General features: G+C 57.7%; 1 protein-coding gene across 8 annotated transcripts in view; it reads right to left on the bottom strand.

Moving 5' to 3' along the window:
* NCOR2 (nuclear receptor corepressor 2) overlaps window positions 1–20,174 on the bottom strand; it is a 212,453-nt gene that overhangs the window by 111,948 nt on the left and 80,331 nt on the right. For all 8 annotated transcript variants that reach the window (XM_035016825.1, XM_035016826.1, XM_035016829.1 and 5 more), the window contains exons 6-8: window positions 18,539–18,718; window positions 14,557–14,670; window positions 4,101–4,157 (exon numbers count right to left, since the gene is read on the bottom strand). In XM_035016825.1, coding sequence (XP_034872716.1) covers window positions 4,101–4,157; window positions 14,557–14,670; window positions 18,539–18,718 — 351 coding nt within the window. The remainder of the gene's footprint in view (window positions 1–4,100; window positions 4,158–14,556; window positions 14,671–18,538; window positions 18,719–20,174) is intronic.

Raw genomic sequence — 20,174 nt, 5'->3', positions numbered from 1 at the left:
GACTATCTCTATATAATGGGATGGCCAGAAAAGGGGAGGTGGGCTTCTGAGAGCGCGGTTGCAGTCAGCTGTGACTTGCCAAACCCACCTTCACCTGTGGCCACCTGTCCTGCTCGGTAAGGTGGGGACAGAGCAGCCTGGCCCTCTCAGCAGGTGTCAACAGTGGACCCTCCAGTAAGAGGCACGGAAGAACCCAGAGAACACTGTGAGGCTCGCTGCCTCTAAGCACAGGGGCTGTCCCCCAAGGAGGCACTCAGTGAGCACTCTTTGAGGTAAACTGAGTCCTGGGAAGGGAAGGAAGCGTCTGAGCCCAGAGCACCTGGGAGGCTGTTCATTACCATGGTGACAGGCCCCCAGGGCAGCCCCTTCGGAGGGCCCGAGTGGGATGGAGGTCAGAGGGGCCATGCCCATCCTTGGCAGGTGCACTGCTGAGGGGAAGGCAGGGCCCGAGGGAGTCTCCCTAACACCCCTCCTAGCCACCTGCAGGGGCTGCTGCACAAGGCCAGGCAAGGCCTCCCTATGTCTCAGGAGACAAGTCCCAACATGACAGCCCCAAGGTGACCTTGACCTCACTCACAGCTACAGTGGGTTTCCTCTGCCCCTCCCGACCTCACAGGCCCCAGCCCCCGTCAGGGGGACACAACACCCAAGAGGAAAGCTGCCTCCCACAGGCGGAAGGCTAAGGTACCAGTGGGAAGGCCCACCCTCCTGGCTGGGGGCCCTGGGCCCGTCTCTCGCCCTCCCCGTGCATCCATCTCTTCCTCTAAAGATGTGGGCGCAGCCCGAACAACCCAGAGGGCAGACAGGGAGCACAAAGCGGGGGACGTGCAAGGCTGCAGACGCAAGGCTGCAAAGCAGAAATGACAAGGACAGCAGAGCCGGTCTCCGGGAGAAGGAAGGGGGTCCCCTCCGGGCCTGACTTCAGCCAGCTGGGAGGGCGGCCGAGAACAGCCAGCAACCCCAGGTGGACTGAGCTGCTAAGAAATGAAGTGTCAGCCCCGGCCCTCAACCCTCTGGTGACACCACGTTCTTAAAATAGCACCTCTGAACAGGAAGGAAACCGATGACTCAAAGCCGCGGGGAGAGGGGGGTGGGGGCTGCAGCGGCCCACACCCTCCCTCCAGTGCCCCTCCTCCAGGCCAGGCCTCGGTTCCCCGATCCCTGATCCCCGGGGAGCCTGGGATGGAGGGGAGGCGCACACTCGGCCCAGCCCATGCTATTCTGCTTTCCAATGCAAATTTCCCCTAGGACCTGGCTGTCCTCCCAGAGAGGTCAGAGAGCACCCATCCCTGTCCCCGAGGCCCAGCAACCTCTCCCTGGGCTAAGTGCTCCCTGGCTGCAGATGACGGAGACCACCGGGGAACTGCATTCCCCGACGGTGTGGCCCAGGGACTGGAGACCCAGGATCAGCAGCACCGGGCCCTCCGTGAAGGGAGCCTGTGCACAGGGTACACCTCTGAGCTGCCTCTCCTTGGAGGACACCTCTGGCCACTGGGGCCTTTTAGTGACCAAGACCAAGGGCAGACCCCGGCTGACCGCAACCCCACAAGCTCAGCACACCTCCCCGCCTCATCCGTTGCCGTGTGACCCTAGACAAGGCACTGCCCTCTGCAAGCCTCTCTAGAAAATGGACAGTGACCCCTCCACGAAGCCGGACACGAAGCAGGTACCCTGTCATTGTGAGTCCCTTCCACAGCCCCACTGAAGGCCACCAAGCCAAGAACCCACCGACTTCGAGAGGCTCCAGTGACAGCCACAAAGCCCACCAGACACTCCAGACCTCGGCCTCCTGTGCCACGAGCCTTGAGGGAGTCTCTGCTCTGAGACCACCAAGCAGGGGACAATCCCCTCACCCTGGGAAGACCCAGAAAAGAATCACTTGGACTGTGAGCCCAGCGGATGCCCCACCCCACTCACAGGGAGGCTGACCCTGCTCCCCTGAGCACTTAGCTCAGGGACATGGATGGGTGCTCTCGGACCTCGGTGGGAGGGCAGCCTGGCCCTGGGCATTCCGGAGGCATCCGGACACAGCACCCTCCACCCACAATCCCTACTCAGGAGGCCCCTGGGACTCACTAGGTCAGGAGAGGGGAGACGGAGAGCCACCAGGTCTGGAAATGGTTGGCTACCACCTCTGGTCCTGCCATCCCTATTGGCAAGAGGGGAAACCGAGGCAAGAAGCAGCCTACTGGTGGGAATGGAAATGGTACACAGCTTGCGAAAACAGTCTGGCAATTCCTCAAGAGGCTACACGTAGAGTGACCGTGACCCACCAATTCCAGTCCCACGTGTATGCCTGAGAGCAATGAAAACCTGCCCAGGCAGACATTCATCTGGTCACGTTCACGGCCACTTTATTTATGACGGCCCTCGTGTCTGTCAATGCCCAAGTGGGTCAACAGATGTGATCTACCCACACAAAGGAATATTATTCAGCCCTAAAGAAGAAGGAAGTCGGGACACCTGCTACAACACGGACGAACCTTGAGGATGTTATGCTGAGTGAAAGAAGCCAGTCACAGGAGGCCACATAGTGTGTGAGTCTATTAACACACACTCCCCAGCGAGTCCGCAGAGACAGAGAGTGAGTGAGTGGTGGGAGGTGGGGGGAGGGAGGGATGGAAAGATAAGGAGGTGACAGTTAAGGCCCGGAGTTCTTTCCGAGATGGTGAAATGTTCTAAAGTTAATTGTGGAGATGTCGCGCACATCCATGAATATACTAAAAAGCGCTTAACTGTACACATTTATTTAAATGGGTGAATTGTATGGCATCTGAATTATATCTCAATAAAGCTCATTAAGAAAAAAAAAAGGAAGGAAGAGGGTCTTACAGACATCCCAGAAATCATGCCCCACAGGGAAAGCAAGCCCCAGGAGGGGAGCCTGCCGCCCATCCCGGAGGGGTGTGGGGCCCTGCCCCTGAGCCCTAGGAGCCCCCCACCGCTGGCCTGGCTCTGCCCTCTGGGAGGACCCGGGGCCGCGCCTGCCTCACCGTGGCCTGAGCACGTGGACTCCAGGCTGGGGCGCAGCCATCACCGCGGAAACAACTCCAGGGGCCAACAGCTCAACCTCCTAAGTGTTCACAACCGCCGAGTGCTGACGACAGGACAAGGCGGCACCGAGTGAGCCTGAACGGTGCACCGTGTCCCTCCACCCCCCAAAGAGCCTGGTCTTCCCATTTCACAGAAAAGGAAACCGAGTCCTCTTCTCAAGGCCACTCAGCAAACACACGCTGGAGCAGAGTTTAAAATTAGGCTCCAAATGCATCAGACTCGATTATGCAGGAGCACGCGCACAGACCCCCCAGATGTGCCGGGCGCACAGGGCCCCTCACAGCCATCCTGTGTGTGCACGTCCCTACGTACTGCCCCAGAGCTCTGCACCAGCCAGCCCGCTGGGACCCTGACTGGCCCCGGGCAGGTGGGGCTCTGACCATTTCTCCTGGGGCTGAGGCTTCCCGTCAGCCGGGAGTTTCCAGGTTCCCTCCATTTAGATCTCTGGTGACACATAATGGTGACAGGGTGCCTGAGAGAAGAGGCCTGGGGTCTGCTTCCCAGCTCTGCGGCTGACACGGCCCCGTCCCATCAGTAAAAGCCTCTGACAACAGTAATATGGAGCAGAAGAATCGCGAACGCTCAGCACGTACTGTCCATCAGGCACTGTGTTCCGTGCTTTGCAAAAATTAATATGGTTAATCCTCGCTACAACCCAATGGGATATATGTTGTTATTCCCACCTTAAAGATGAGGAAACTGAGGGACAGGGAGGTTAGGAGAACCGCGTAGGTCCACACCGCTATTAAAGGAGCAAAGATCATCTGGCCCCGAGTATGGGCTTCCCATGCTAAGTCAGTCCAACCGCACTGGCCTCCACTGTGTCCTGACTGCAAGAGGGCCAGCTGCCCTGCTCCCCATCCCCCTGCCCCAGCACGGCAGGCCCAGCCCCCCGCCCGCTATCGGCCAGGCCCTCTTATCAGAAGGGTGTATTTCCTGCCTCCTCCAGAGGACAGGGCAGCCTTGGCAACAGCCGACTTCCTCCTTCCCCTCCACGCCCACCTGCCACCCCCGCCCAGAGCTGCCCACCCTGTCCCCCAGCTCACCAGCTCCACCTGAGGCCCCAAGCCTTCCAGAATCCGATGTGCAGCTTCGGCCTTCTTCTGCAGGGTGACGGAGAGGAGGAGAAATTAAAAACAACAACAAAACCAGAACAGATTATAAATAGAGGCTCTGGAACAGCAGGTAGCTGCCCAGCCCAGCCGCCGACCCTCAGCCCCGGAGCAGGGGGGTGCAGGGTCCCCCTGCAAGCCCACCCCAGCTGGAAACCAACAGAGGGGTCTCAATAGCCCTGCAGCGGCCCTGGCAAGCCCGCCAAGTTCCGATTCTAACAAACATGTGGTATTCTCCGTGGCCTGGCCACCCCCCGCCAACGCCAAACCCTCAGCCCACGTCCCCCAGGGCTCGGGGCTGCGGGCACAGCTCCCTGCCAGCAGGCCACTGTGCCAGGCCCAAGATGCCTTCCTTCGCCTGGAAGTTGGCTGGGTGTCTGCAATTACCTCAGAGCTGGTGCCGCCGGCCAGGGAGGGGAGCGGGTGGGGGGGAGACAGAGGCGCTCAGAGATACCCTTTCTAGGATTCTTGTATTTCACAATCATGTGACTATTCCTGAGCTGCCCGGGAGCCTCCTCGCCTCCCTCCCCACTCACAGCGCGGGACTTATTAGGAAAACAGGAACATGTGGCTGTGAACGCAGCAGGCTGGACCTCCGGGCCCGGCCATAAAGGCGGACATTGTGCCTCCACCAGGCCCCGTGCGCCCCCAGCCCGGGACCACCAAGGCCTGCTCTCAGGAGGCCCAGGGGATGGCCCAGGGCCAGCGGGGCGGGGCGGTGTGGGGGGATGGACAGAGAGCTGTGGAAGGTGGCTTTTGCAGGGTGGTTGTCGGATCTGGCTACCATGTGTGATGGAAAGCGGGGTGCCCACAGCGTGCACGGGGGAGACCTGAGTCCTCCTGCACCCCCAGGAAAGGCTGGGTGCTCCTGACTCAGCCAAACTCAGGGAGACCGTCTAGGATCTGCAGGGAGCCGGGACAACAGGCCAAGCAAGTCACCATCAATGATCCCTAAATCCAGACCCACTAAAAGGGGGTGCTCCCAGAGTCCTGGGGAGCGTGGCTGCCAAGAGAATTCGAGGCCCAGGCTCCTGGTGTCACAGCGGGGAGGAGGAGTACCGAAAGCCAACACACTCCCCCTCTCCTAGCCCCTAGTGACAGACAATGGGTACATATGTAGGTGGACTCAAGCTGGCACCTAGAACGAGCTCCGCCTAGAGCCCTGGGCCCAGCCCACCCAAGAACAAGCCATGCTCTCAGCCCCCTTCGTGCAGAGCCAAAACCCCGAGACCAGCAGCCTCAGCGTGTGGCTGGGGGCCAAAACATCAGGGGGCAAAAGGGTACTATAACGATTGCCATTTTACCGAGGACCTACTATGGGCCAAGCATCGAACACAGAGCATGCCTTATTAATATTTAAATCACACAAACAATGTGAGGCAGATACAAGACATGTCCCCATTTAACAGACCATGAAACTGAGGCACAGAAAAATGACGTAAGGAAAAAGTCCTGCTGATCTCCAGGCTCTAAGAAGGAAGAAAGACAAGGGCCAGATCCCATGCAGGGCCTCCCCTGGGCTTGGGACGGTCCTGCCCCGGCATACCGCAAAGCAAGTGAGTGTCCCCGTGGGGCTGAAGACAGGAGAATTCCTGAGCCAAGTCAACTGAAGGAATGGGGATGGGGTGGAGAGAGGACAGGGCAGCCAGCTACCCTAACATTTCCTGAGCACCCACTCTGTACTGAGCACTGGGGCAAAACACGGAACGAATGAGGCCCAGCCCCTGCCTGCAATATCCCCGAGTCTGACGAGCAGCTGATCAAGAGCAGTGATGGCAGACAAGTATGCGCAGCAGAAAAGGTATGTTTGGTGGACACACAAGGCATGAGGCAGGGCTCAAGTCTCTCCAGAAAGGTAATAGGTGGGATACATAAGGTGGGTTTTGAGAGATGAATAGGAGTTCTATGCACTCATGAGGTTCTGTGAGGGTCAGTGGGAACTCCCCATCTAGATAAAAGGGAGATGCCAAACACAGGAAGGGTACGGCTGGAGCCGCGAAGCCCCCGGAAACTGCCAATCACACAGGTAAGCATAAGCATGGGTCTTGGATCTGGGCACAAGGCCCATGGTGGGGGCTCCAGAAGCCTGTGTCCTACGAACCATAGCAGATTCCATCTTCAACCACATCATCACTCTCGGGAACACGGGCACCCAGAGAGGGGGCTTCCTGCAGCCTCTGGAGAAGAGAGCAGGGAGGAGGCCCCTTCCTCACCTGCCAAAGCCACAGGGGGCGCAGGAGACGGGGTGGCCCCAAGCAGCCCGCTCGCCAGGACACACCTGCTATAAACAGTGCCTCTGCGTCCAACACTTCCCCCGGCCCCACTCCTCAGCCCTCAGCAACACTGGTACCTTCTCAGATGCCCCCCCCCCCCAGTTTACCCACCGATACCTGTCCTGGAACGACCCCAACGACGCCCCACACTGGCAGGGCTGGACAGCGTGGCGCCCCAGAGCAAGGCTGGCCCCATCCAAGTCTGCTCACTAACTGCGTGGCCTTGGGCAAGTCCCTCCACTCCCCCGAGCCTCAGCTTCCTCCTCTAGAGGACGGGTGACCAGCGCACGGCCTCAGGAGCTGACACACGGGAGCTGCTGCTCGAGGGCTGGCCATCGCTATTACTGTGGTGGACAGTAAGCACCAGGCCACGGCTCACACCAGGGGGCCCTCCGCGCGCCAGGCCCTCTACTGCATCCTGCACATGCCCCATGTGTTTGGACGCCTGCAAGAACCCTATTCAGAAGGTTCTAGCATCAGCCCATTTACACACAGGGAAGCTGAGGTTTGGGTCATGCAGCCTACCTGAAGGACGCAGCTCGAGTGGTAGCTAGAGGACGGCACCCAGCAGGCCCACCTCCTCATGCCTCCCTGGGGGCACCTCCTCTCCTCATGCCACCACACGGCTGCTCCTGCTTCGTCCCCACCCCCACCCCACTGCTCTGGCTCAGCCTCTAGGGGCAGAGTGGGAGGAATCTGTCAGTTCATGGGGAGCTGGTGGGGCGTCCTGCCTATCGGGTCTCTTCCCCACACAGGCAGGACTTTCTCGCCAAGTCTCTCCACCAGGGACAACCAACGTCTGGGAGCCAGCTCTGCTCTAAGCCTCAGCAAGCCACTCCACCTATCTGGGCCTCGGTCTCCCCATCTGCACGATGGCCACACTCACCCCGGCTACTAACCCCCCAGGACTCTTACAAGGACGTTCTGCAAGGAACAAAGTGATGGGCATGTTGCCACTTCCCTCTTAACATCCCCCTTCAAATGGAGGGCATCCCCTCTCCCCCCCTCCCTCCCCCCACCAAGGAGCATGGCTGGGAACACAGGCATGGGCCACAGATTCAGCCCTGCACCTGATACTCCCTCCCGCCCCCTCAGCTGATGGCTTCTTGCCACCTGGAGAACCAAAGCCAAACTCAGAGGGTCCAGGGGGCCCCCACCGTGCCTGGCCTTTGGGAGGCTACTGCCAGAGGGTGCCAGGCTCAGCTCCCAGAGGGCAACCCCAGGAGCTCATGCCAACAGGAAGGGAGGAGCGGGGACTCTCACCAGGCGCTGGGGGGGAGGGTTGGGGTCTCACTCAAGAGACTGCATTCCTGCAGGGGACCCTGTGGTCCAGGCGGCCAGACCTCCCAGTGGCCAGAGAGCCTGGGGGCTGTGCCTGGGCCATGAAACCCCACGGTCACCTGCACACATAGGTGCACACAAGCCCCGTGGACCCGCAGGACCATGCCTACATCTATGAAGGCACAAACATCTACACGTGCGTGCTACACGAGCTGACTCACACACACCCCCGCATTCACATACACAGGCACCAGGTGTGCCCAGGTCCACGTGTGGGCCCGAGTGGACACATGCACACCCACGAAGTATAAACACGAACAACCACATTTGTGCCCAAGCACGCCAATCCGCATACACATCCGCACGTGTCACACAGCTAACGAGCGTGCCTACAGATGCATGGGCGTGTAAGTGCACAAATAACCACAGGTGTGCCCCACATGCTGGCACATACGCACGTGCATTCACACACGTGCACAGCCACCCGCAGGCCCGCTCAGACACACGTACACATGTGCGTGGCCGTACAGATGCAGGACTACCACGTGCTCCAGGCACGCACACAAGTCAGAGACACACAGATACACGTCGCCATCAACAGGTCCACACGCACACACACATCAACACACATGTGTGGTGCATTAAGTGCACACGTGCCCCCAAAAAGCTAGCAGATACTCACATGTATCTGCATACACGAGCACAGCTGTCCAGTTACACATACGTATCCCCTCCCCAAACACACACACACACCCCCCTCTCTTCTTGGGCTAGGGTTCCAAACCCTCACCCTGGCGGGCCCCCTGGCCGGCCCCCCACCACTGATCCCCCATTCTAGCTCCTCAGCTGCCTACTCTGGCCTGAGCTCCAGGCCTCAACCTCTCCGTCTGCAGAAAGGGGGGGGCAGCACCCATGTATGTACCCACCTACCCAGAAAGCCCGAGACCCCAGCATCCCATTCCAGGCCACGGCACCCTCCCCTCCACACGGTGTCCACCCGCCAAGTACCGCAGTAATTCAGGAAAGCAGGGACCCCAGTTCAGCGTGCTCATCTGCACATGGGGCCTGAAGACACAGCCCAGAGCTTCCCTGGGGTGTGTGATGAGGGAGGTACATGTGGAAGGCAGAATTCACGTTAACAAATTCATCAGGCCAACATGCGCTATGTGCAGAAGATGAAATCTGGAGGAACCCTGGACCCCAGGAGTAGTTGAGATGGCCAGTCACGGAGGCCGAAGGGGAGCCCGGGGCTGCAGGACTGGACCAGAGCCACTGGCCTAAAGCTCCGAATCACAGCTCAGGGTGGGCCGGGAAGTCTGAAGCTGGGCATTGGGGTGCCTGCACCCCCAAAATGCTCTACAAAACGCTTCATCGTCTCAGCTACTAATACTACTATTAGTATTATTCGTGACGGTGTTAGTCATCTTGTCCTGCTAATGTGCCCTAATCACATTCCATATTTCTTTTTATTAATTTACTTAAGTAGGCTCCATGCCCATCATGGGGCTTGAACTCATGACTCCAAAATCATGAGTCAAACGCTTTGCTGACCGAACCAGCCAGGCGCTAACCATGTTATATGAAAACCTTACTAGGGGCGCCTGGGTGGCTCAGTCGGTTAAGCGTCCGACTCTTGGTTTCAGTTCAGGTCATGGTCTCAGGGTCATGAGATCGAGCCCCGAATCAGGCTCCATGCTGAGCGTGGAGTCTACTGAAGATTCTCTCTCCCTCTGCCCCTCCCCACCAACGTGCGTGCGCCCTCACTCTCTCTCAAATAATCTTTAAAAAAACAAAAACAAAACAAAATCCTTACTCATTATATGCTCGAAATGTTAAGACAAAAGACGACGTGGGTCTTACTCTCTGATTCCCTCATCACTCAGCACTGCACAAAGAACCACAGGTGTGCCCCACATGGGCTGACACGCACACACGTGCATTCACACACGTGCAGTCACCCACAGGCCCGCTCAGACATACGTGCACATGCGTGTGCGTGGATATGCTCTGCCCCCATAAACGCAGCCCCCTCACCGCCTGGTAGTCCTCTGCACTGGAAATACCCTTCCAGTTTGTCCCAACAGCGCCCATGTTTGCAGACCTAGCCCAAGTCCTGCCTCCCCCAGGAAGTCTACCTCAAATGCCCACTACCCAGGATCCCTGCAGAATCAGCACCAACTACGTCAGCCTGCAGGGGTGCCGCATGTGTTTGTTTTAGCCACACTCTGAAGTCCAAGCACGCTCCTAGACCCACGAGGCCTCCACCTCCCGCCCCTCACATACTCCCTTTGAAGATCGAATGAGACCCTGCCCTTCTCAGAGCCCTTGCCTGCGCTGGGACCCCTCCCCACCAGAATATCCTCCTCCTCAGGGGTGACGGCCCACCCACTGCTTCCAAGAAGCTTTCCCCAATCCTGGCCCACCACCGCCCCCCCAATTCCTGCCCCCAGGAGCCCTGCAGAACCCTGCCTCCTGTTCTCCCATCTGTGTGCACCTGCCCTGCCCCGCCCACATAGGCAGCTCCTGGGAGGCAGGAAAAGCCTTGCTCAGCTGGCTCCCGCTGCGCGTGCTGGGCACCTCATCCATGAGCCCCGAATGGATAATGAGCCAGAGTCCAATATGCAGAAAAGCCAGACAGGCCCTGCCTGGCAGGGAAGCTGCGTTTTCCAGCCGGCAAGGCATTTAGAGACAGACCCTTGTCATCCACCTCTCAGAGGAACCAGCAGGGAAGGAAGGAGGATTAAAATTTAATCCTATTGATCCCCCAAGGGGAGGTAAGTTCTGGCTGCTTCTGCCAAAGGCAGCTGAGGGGCTTCCTGCCCACCCAACCTCCAGGCCCTGAGGTTCAGCCCCATGGAGGGACAGCCCTCCATGCTAACCTCCACCGGGGCCAGGGACCAATCCCAGCACCCCCAAAACCAGAGGACTCTTCCAGAGGAAAGAGTCTCCCCTCCCCTCTGCCATGCTTCATTTATTCAAGAAATGTTTACTGAGTACCTACTATGTGCCAAGCACCATTCCAGGGGCTGGGGATAGAGCCGGGAAACAGACACAAAGATCCCTGCTCTCACAGAACTTCTGTTTACAATAAAGAGAATAAACAATAAAATGTGAATCATGTCCAGTGGAGTGGGAACAAGGGCAAAGAGAAAATTAAAGCCAGGAAGAGGAGAAACGTCCCTTGAAGTGTTTTCAGGATTAAATGGAGGATCAAAACAGGCCTTGCTGGAAAGGGGACATTAGAGCAAAGAGCTGAAGGAGCAAGTAAGTGAGCCCAGCGGGGAAAAGGAGCTCAAGGCAGAGGACACAGCCAGTGCAAAGCTCCTGAGGTAGGAAGCACAAATACCAGGGAGGCTGGGGCAGAGTGAGGGTTAATCAGAGTAAAAGGGAAACTGAGGCACAATGAGGGGTAAAATCCTTGGATCAACGGTGAGCCCGTGTAGTGACTTGTGGGTGTGATTATGTCTCCCCTGACAGAGAATCAGTGCGAGTGGGCCAAGGTCACTGCTGTCCCCCACTGCCTGGAACAGTGGTCAGTCACACGGCTGCTGAATGGGTGAATAAACGAATGAATGAATGAAGAGGATGACTGTCATGCCCCCAAGGAACCTGAACTTACCCGGCAGAGGCCTGCTCTTGAGTCCTAACCCGCCACTCACTAGCTATGAGGTCTCGGGGAAATGACCAGAGCTTCAGTTTAACCTAACCCCACTACTCCTACACCATCAGGACACCATCGGAATGAAATCCAAGGAAATGGGCTCGAAGCCCCCAGCCTGTGGAGCTGGGGCACACAGGGCAATGCCAGCACTCTGGGACTCCAACGTGGTGACCACCAGCCCAGGGCTGGGGGTACAGGCTGCATGTGCGTGGCCAGGCTCCTCTCCTCTTGGGAGAATCCCCCTCCCTCTATCTAGTGCCCAGGGTGGGGGTCTGAGGACAGCAGCCCAGTCTCCGGGGTGGGCCTGAGACCCAGCCCTGACCAATCAGTGGAGTCGGACCTCCCCACCCTCCGAGGGCCTGGGACTGGCTAAGAAATGAGCACAGGACTCCAGCCAGCCAGTGAGCACCAATCCCAGGACTGTTTCCTATCTGCCCTGGGAGGTGGGTGGGCCGAGATGGCAGCAGCTTTTCCATGCGCTGGGGATCCCTGCCTAAGAATGACACCGGCACGAAGAGAGCGGGGATGTGGAAAGAGAGCTCCCAAACATCTTCATTTGGGTGCCTGGATCCACCCACACCTGAAGCAACACCAACTCTCATTATAAGATTCAATAACCCCTCTTCAGCCTCAACCAGTGCGAGCTGAGTTTCTGTCTATTGTATCCGAGAGTCTTGACTTACTGGACCCTTCCTGGTATAGTACTTTACAGTTTACAAAGCCCTTCTTCCAGCCATCTCAGCCACATCAACCCTGTGACTTCAAGAACATGGCCGGGACCCAGAGCAACCAAAGACCTGAGACTAAAATAAACCACCCAGCTCATCCGGGCGTAGGCTGGCCTGGAATCCAAGCCCCCTCCTCCTCCCCCCACCTGCCCACTCACACAGAAGCTGCAGAAAATCTGGACGGAAGGAGGCGGGAATTCTGGCAGGGAGACCATCCTGGGTAAGAACTGGGAGGGGGTATCTTCACTGCTCTTGGGGGAAGGGGAGTGCTGAGGCCAAAGAGCCAAAGACCGATCCGCTCTACAGCCACGGCTCTTTGGGGAAAACCTGGTGAGACCTGACGGACAAACCCCAGGGAAAAGCAGGCCAGTCGCAGGGCTGGGAAGAGGAGCAAGCTTCCCACAGGGGGCACCAAAGGCCTGGCCTTCGAGTCCACCTGGCTGGGGAGGGCTGGGGGCTGCAGCCTGCTGCAGTCTGCCAGCCCCCAATAGGCGGAGTGCCTGACAAGGACCAACGGCACTGTGGTGACATCCTGAGCAAAAGCCACCAATCTGCTTCCATGGCTGCTGGAGGGAAGCATGCCTGCTCTCTCACCCAAAGATCAGGGAGGGTAGGCAGAGGGGCTGTCTGGGGTGACACCTGGGAGCCCTGCCCTGGTCCCCTCCACCACAGGCTCCTGGAGTCAGCTCAACCCTAGCTCCAGTTCCCAGCTCAAGGCTCACTTGCTGTGCAATCTCAGGCAGCTCATCTTCCCTCCCTGAGCCTCGGTTTCTTTATGAGTAAAATGAAGGGAATAACAGCGCCTGTTTCATACAAGTCGGGGGAGAATTACGTGAAATCACGTACCACGTAAGCAATAACCAGAAAAGAGCTCTGGCAACAGTCACGGCACCAGCTAGCACTTGCTCGGTGCTGGGCATTGTTCTGAGGGTGCTCCACGATAAACTCACTTCATTCCCACGCCACTGCGCGAGGGAGGTGCTATACTTATCATCGCTCTGCACGTAGTCACGGGGAGGTTCAAGTAAGTGGCGCAAGGTCACAGAGCCAGAGAGTGGTGAAGACGGGATGTGAACCCAGGGCATCTGGCTAAAGCATATGTGACCTGTCACTCTTGTATTGTCAGGATCGTTGTTAGTGTTACTTGGGGTGGGGGCCAGGGTATGGGAGGGTGACCGGCCCGCAAATCTAGGCCCCCAGCAGGCTCAGTCTCACGCCGCATCTAATGCCACCTCAAGAGGTGGATGCATTGCCAAACCAACTGATCCAGTAGTTCCCTGTCCAGAGCTACAGCCACAGGCTCCAGAAGCTACCAGGCCCCAGTACCCCCAGCCCCAGCTGGACTCTGAGCACTGCTCCAGCAGCCAGGGGCAGGTCCTACAGCAGAGACTGCTGGGAAGGATGGCCAGGACCCCCGGGCAGGCGGGGGGGGCCAGAGGAGACAAGGCAGGAGAAGAGGTCCCCCATCCGTCACGCTTCACTGTGTGACCTCAGACAAGAACAGTCCCTCTGTGGGGACAGATGTTTCCTCATCTGTCAAATAAGGGAGGGGACTCACATCCAAAGGCCCTGAGCACATCTGCAAAGAGTCCACTATAAATCATGGAAGCTGAGCTCTCAGGGGCTTGCAGCCCCTGAGAGACACTCTGCTCTGGTCCTGTAAGTCACTCCTCCAAAACTGAGCCCCCTCCAATCAGCCAGCAGCTGCCCTCCTAGATCTCTAAGAGCCCCCACAGCCTGCTAGAGACCCTGTGTTCAGAAATGCCAAAGCCCCTTCCAGGGCTATATGGCAGCAGAGGCCAGTGCTCATGATCTAGGACCTGACAGCCCACAAGTTCAAGTCCCAGGTCCACCACTTTCTAGCTGTGTGGCTTTGGACAAGTCACCTAACCTCTCTGGGCCTCAGTTTCTCACTGTGTTAAATGGAAACAATTACTGCACCTACCCTCCCGGGACTGCTATGTAAAGAACCTGGCCCATCACCTGAAAAGCAGCTGTTCAATTAAGGTTTGCTGTTACTGTTAATAATAATAGTTATAATAATAACAATACCCTCTTCTGCATTATAGGAATTTTTCTGGCGCCAAACCGATCACCCAATCCTTCCCACCCCGACCTCCCAATCAACCGGCCCGAGGCTCTCCTACAACTTGATGCCTACACTGCCCCCTGCATCCCCCAGGCCAGCCACAGTCCCCACCCATCAGCCCGCCTGAGAACAGCCACAGCCACACCAAGATGGGCTGCCCCTTCCTGCCCCCCGCTCCCAAACCCAGGGCTGTGCACACATGGGAGATCAAAGAGGTCCCCATTTCTCAGATGGGAATGCTGAGGCCCAGGGAGAAAGCCGGGCCTTCCCGGCGACACCTGCATCCCACCTGGCAGCCAGCCCAGGGCCAGTGCGGGGAACAGGGAGCGAGGGCCCCGCAGGCCGGGATGGGGCATACCCGGTTCTCGTCGTAGATGATCTGCACCAGGCTGCGATGCTTTGACTCGATGGGCGGCGGCGACACAGGCTTCTCAGGCTCTGGGGGCTTGGCGGCCTCCTCCTCCAGCTGTTGCTGTGGGAAGGGGGAGAGTGCGGCGGTGAGCACCCGGGCGGGCGGAAGACGGGAGGCAGCACCCCCATGGTGGAGGGGCGGCCCTGCGCAGCCCAGCAGGCCCAGTGGACTCGCACAGGAAGTCAGGCTGCTAACCATTTCCTCTGAGTCACCAGGGGACCCCGAGCCCTGGAGGGGCCTCTGCTGGGCGGGGAAGAGCCCGCTGCAGGCTCTCGGCAGTGCGGCCAGCCTTCCTGGGTTCGAATCCCACTCTGGCCACTTACGAGCTAGGTGAGCGAAAGCAAGCTGCCGAGCCGTGTGGCCGTTTCCTGGTCTGTAAAACGGGGCTTATCACCGTGCATCCCGGATAAGTTGCTGCATGTACAGTGCGGCTGGGGGCTCACTGAAAGCCAGTGGCTATCCTCCTCCTCCTCGTTACCAGGACCATCTCCATCAGGGGAGACTGTGGACTCTGCAGCCCAACCCTAGTTCAAGTACTTCCTTGCTCTCTAAGTGGGAAATGGCTAAATTTCTCTGAGCTTCACTTTCCTCATCTGGAAACTAGGGATAATGAAAGTCTCCACCGTGGAGAGCAGGTCCGGGGTTAAATGTGTGGAGGCAGGCAATGCACGCAGCACCAAGCAAGCACCTCCTCCTCCTCATCCGCCTGGTGCTCTTCGTGCTGGACCCTCCTCCGCCAAACACCAGAGGACATCCCTTCATGCTGCTGTCCGCTTTCTTCCAGAAAGGGAAAGTCAAGACCAGACAGCTTAAGACACCGGTCCAAGGTCACACAGAAGGCCAATGCCCGGCTGTGTGCAATCTGAGAGGGCATCCAGAGTGAGAACAGAACACCATTTTCTGCTCATAATGCACAGCCTACCCACAACCATGGACCATGGAGCAAAGCAATCGGCCAAGATGAGCAAGGCAGAAGGAGCCAGAAAATCCAGCCCTGGCTTCTGCCGGCACCCAGGCCTGGCTGGTAGAGCCAAGCTGCCTCAGTCCCACAGTGACCCCTGGAGGCAGCTTCCAGAAGGGCGGCCAGCATCTGGCGAAACATGGAAATCAGCCCCCAAAAGAGTGCAAAAAAAAACGAAGCCAAGAAGTGGAAGAAGCACACAGCCAGGAAGGAGATTCTCTCCGATTTCTGAAGGTGGCCCTCCCTGAGGCACCAAGGAGAAATACCACCTGAGACGCACAGAGACCCTGGCAATGCACAACTCCGCCAGGGCCAGATTTGAACCTCACTCTGTCCCTCACCAGCTCTGTGGCCTTGGGCAAGTCACTGAACCTCTCTAGAAGATGACAAAATGTGCTGCTACACTAAGCTTGATAGACACTGGCTACCAGAAGCAAACCAAAACCATAGTGAGATCCCACCTCTACCCGCCAGGGCGACTAGAAGGAAACAGAAGCACGGAAAACAAGGTGCGTCGGTGAGGCCGGGAGGGAACCGGGAGCCCTGTGCTCGGCTGCCCTGGAGGACAGTCTGGGGCTCCTCAAAACATCACACACGGGGTTACCAGACAACCCGGCAGCTCCACTCCCAGGTACGAGCCAAAGGGACCGAAAACAGACTCTCAAGCAAAAACCTGAACGCAGCGTTCACGGCAGCTCTGTTCACGACAGTCAAAAGCTGGAAGCAACCCAAATGTCCATCAGCGTACACAGAATGTGGTCCATCCACACAGCGGGTGTTATTCAGCCTTAAAAGGGAAAGAAGGGGCTCCCGCTGGCTTGGTCGGTGGAGCATGAGTTCGAGCCACATGCTGGGCATAGAGATTATTTAAAAAAAAAAAACAAAACAAGAACAAAAGGAAGGATGCATTGACACCTACTACAACATGGATGAACCTTTCACCGAGTGAAAGAAGCCAGACACCAAAGGTGATGTGTTCTAGGATTCCACTTCTATGAAATATCCAGAATAGGTAAATCCGTAAGGACAGAAACGCAGATTGGTGGCCTGTGGGAGAGGGGAGAAGGGGGCATGACAGCTCATGGGTACAGAGTCTCCTTCAGGGGAGATGAAAATGTCCTAAAACTAGATACATGGGATAACTGTCCAACCTTACAAATGTATTAAATGACACTGAATTGTCCACCTTAAAATGAGTAATTTTATGTTTTGTGAATTTTAGTTCAAAAAAAAAAAATGCCATCGTGGAATTAAAAAAAAAAATCGATCAAGGGCTGCTCTGGGCCACCTGGCTTCCAGCCACGGTCATAAGTATGCACATGACCTGTGGCTACAGCCCTATCCCAGAGCCAGGCCTGGAGGAACAAAAGTACTCCCTCCCTGACCTTGGAAATGCTGCCTGACCCCAACCAGGGCCCGGCCCTCATTCAGGAGGCCTGAGTCCCCATCTTGGAAACCCACCTCTTGTCCCCCAGGTCAGGGACAGCCGGCTACACCTCAGTGACCAGCCCAGCTGTTGGACCACCCCCGAGTCCCGGCTCTTCCATGTGAGCAACAGCCCCGATGCCCTCTTAGAATCAATCAGCAACCTGGGCCTCCTTCCAAAGCTGCTGGGCCCACTGCCCATGGTAGCCAGGGTGGCCCTTGACGCGACCTGGAACCCATACTTCCTTACCTAGAGAGGACCAAGTGTGACCCTGCTTCCCCCAGGGGCAACCCAGATGCTCCTCAGGGTCAGGACAGCGTCACACGGACTCAATCAACAGTTTCTGTTGAGCCGAGCACCTACTATGCGCCAGCACCGTGAGGAGCACGGCAGTGAGCGGGCAGACAAGGACCCTGCTTTTACGCTCTCATTGTGAGAGAAGCCGATGTAACCAGGCATTCAAATGGTGATGCCATCCAGAGGGGTGCGGGGACGGAACAGGGACAGCCCCAAGAGTAGATGCCTTAAGGCTCTGCCAGCCACCCGGTGCCTGATGTGACCACTCAGCTCTGCCACTGTACCTAGAAAGCAGCCACAGATAACACGTGCGAACGTGACTGTGTGCCAATAAAACTTTATTTACAAACACAGGCATCAAGCCGGATTTGGCTGGATTTGCCGGCCCCAGGATAGAGGGTGGCTGGGGCTGAGGGCGCCTATGAAGGCCAGGAGGGCCCCACTGTGGAGGGGGTGTCTGAGCAGAGACCTGAAGACGCCAAAGGGAAGCCTGAGAGGATCTGGGAAAAGGCAGATCATCGATTAATTTTATGTCAATTGAACTTAAAAATTAAACTATAAAATTAATATCACAAATCTCTACGTTAACTTTTCTTTGGTCTCCACGGTTACCAAAAAGATCTGTTTTTACCACACGACCCCGTTCTGTCCTCACAACCCTACGACGGGCTGTCACGTCCATTCCCGTTTACAGAAAGGAAACCGAGGCTGAGGGAGGGGACTGTTCTGAGGCAGAGGGGGAGGCCCCACCCATTCAGGTTCCAGGGCCGTGGCCAGAGGCAGGTGGCATGTTCCGCCACATGGTGGACGAGCAGCGGGAAGCACAGAGAGGGAACTGCCTTCCCCACATCACTGGGGAGTGGTAGCAACGAAATCAGAACCCTGACAGCCTGGCTGTGAATCCTGGCCTCGGCCCGCACCCGGTGGGGCTGGTACAACAGCCACTTGAGGCTTATCCAAGCACACAGGTGCCATTTAATCCAAGTCACACTAAGCTCGAAGTTCAGCTCCGCACCGCACCAGGCGCGTGTCACGCGTGGCTACGGCTACCTTTGGGGACAGCGCAGACCTGGGACATTCCCACGACCGCAGAAAGCTCTGTGGATGCCAGCGCACCACCCAGAACAGCGCTCTGGCCCGGGGGACGTCAGGGCAGGAACACGAGCCGGCACGTGGGCAGGCCCGTCACACGTTCACTGCTATTCCCCCATGTTCTCTTCTCTGGCGCCCCCGCCCGCCAGCACCTGCTTCTTCTTCAGCTTGGAGATCTGCTGCTCCACCATGGTGATCTCGCGGTCCACCCGGTCCATGTTCTGGATCAGCTCCTCCTTAGAGAGCCGCGGAGGCACCAGCTCTAGCTCAGGGTCGGCGTGCGGCGGGCTGGGAGGAGACACGGGCTCCAGCTTGCCCGCCAGGCTGCGATCCTGCGGTGGAGGGAAGAGGAGCACGGGATCAGCGCAGGGGACACCCCAGCCAGCATGCCCTGCCATGCTCCCCGACTTTCCAGCCATGGCTTCAGGCCCCGGCACACGGGACATCTATCACGACAGTCCCCACATCCCAGAAGCAAGGCTGCCTACCAACCCCATCTCCCTGACTTTGCCCTCCTTGGGCCTCCTGCCGGGGACGACCCCGCCCAGCCTGCCCCCCGCTCCACAGAGGTCAGGTCCTTTTATGTCCTCCTGTATGGAAGTTTTCACAACCTCCCCTCAAAATTGTGAGGTCTTCCCTCTTCCCACAACCTGCCTCTCTCTTGCTCCACCAACCTGGCCGCGTCCTCCCACAGAACCAAACTCCCCAAGAGCAAGCGCCGAGACCCCCATGTCCCAGCCCCCAAGGCCTGGCCTTAGCGGACCCTCCGTGAACATCTGTTCACAGCACTCTGTCTGAATCGGCAAGTTACAGACTATCATACAGAGTGCAGGCCTGGTTTTGTAAACGGGAGAATTATGAGAACAAGCCAGAAAGGCGCAAGTAACTACGGACAGTGGGGGAGGGGCTTTCACTTTCTTCTTTTTATGGACCAGTATTTTTCCTTCTTTGAGGGTTATTCTTTGTGTAATAAAGCTGTTTTCAAAATCTGGTTAAACACACAAGGGAATCCTTCATTGGGCTATGCGTCGACACTTTCATTCCAGTTGAGGTTTATTGAGCACCCAAGCCCTCCCGGGAGCACCCTGGGGAGGAGGAGGTTAAAAAAACAAAACAAAACCAAACCTAGTCCTTGCCTCTGGAGCACTCACGCCCCAGGTTCAGATCCCAGCCCACTCGGCCACCTCCCAGCACTATGACCACAAGCACGTCAGGGACTCACTCCCTGCCTCGGCTTCCTCATCTGTACCATGGGACGATCCCCACCTCCCAGGCTGCTGTGAGGCTGGAATGAGCCAACGTGTACAAAGAGCTCAGCTCAGAGCCTGGCACACTGTAAGTGCCTCCTAAGCGGGGGCTGGGATTGCCTGTCCCCAAACCCAGGCTCCAGGCCTGGTGGCCAGCCCAGGCAGAACCCAGCCCACGCCCGAGGCGTCCTCCAGGCCATGGACAGCTGCTGGCAGAGGAGGCCCGGGAAGGAGCTCCAGGCCACTGCCTCCCCGCCCCCACGGCAGCTGCACCCGGAGGACAGAGGACACATTATTCCCCAGGACAACTGCAGCCCCAGGGGCTGCCAAGCGCTCCCCATCTCAGCACTATCAGAGGCTGTGCCATTGTGCGTCCACCCCTCCCCCCCCCCAGACCCTCACAAGGCCCATGTGGCCCAAGGTTCTCAGGTTGTCATTGGGTCCGCCTTCTGGCCTCATCGTTTCCCTCTGAGATGTGGGGAGAGCTGACATCGGGACTTAGGCTTTCCACGCTCAGAACACTCAAGGGAGGGACACCTGG

Source organism: Mirounga leonina, unplaced genomic scaffold (assembly GCF_011800145.1).
Source record: "Mirounga leonina isolate KUSES-001 unplaced genomic scaffold, KU_Mleo_1.0 Mir_171, whole genome shotgun sequence".
Lineage (NCBI taxonomy): Eukaryota > Metazoa > Chordata > Mammalia > Carnivora > Phocidae > Mirounga > Mirounga leonina.
The sequence above is the reverse complement of the archived record's forward strand: the minus strand, read 5'-3'. Positions and strand labels throughout refer to the sequence as shown.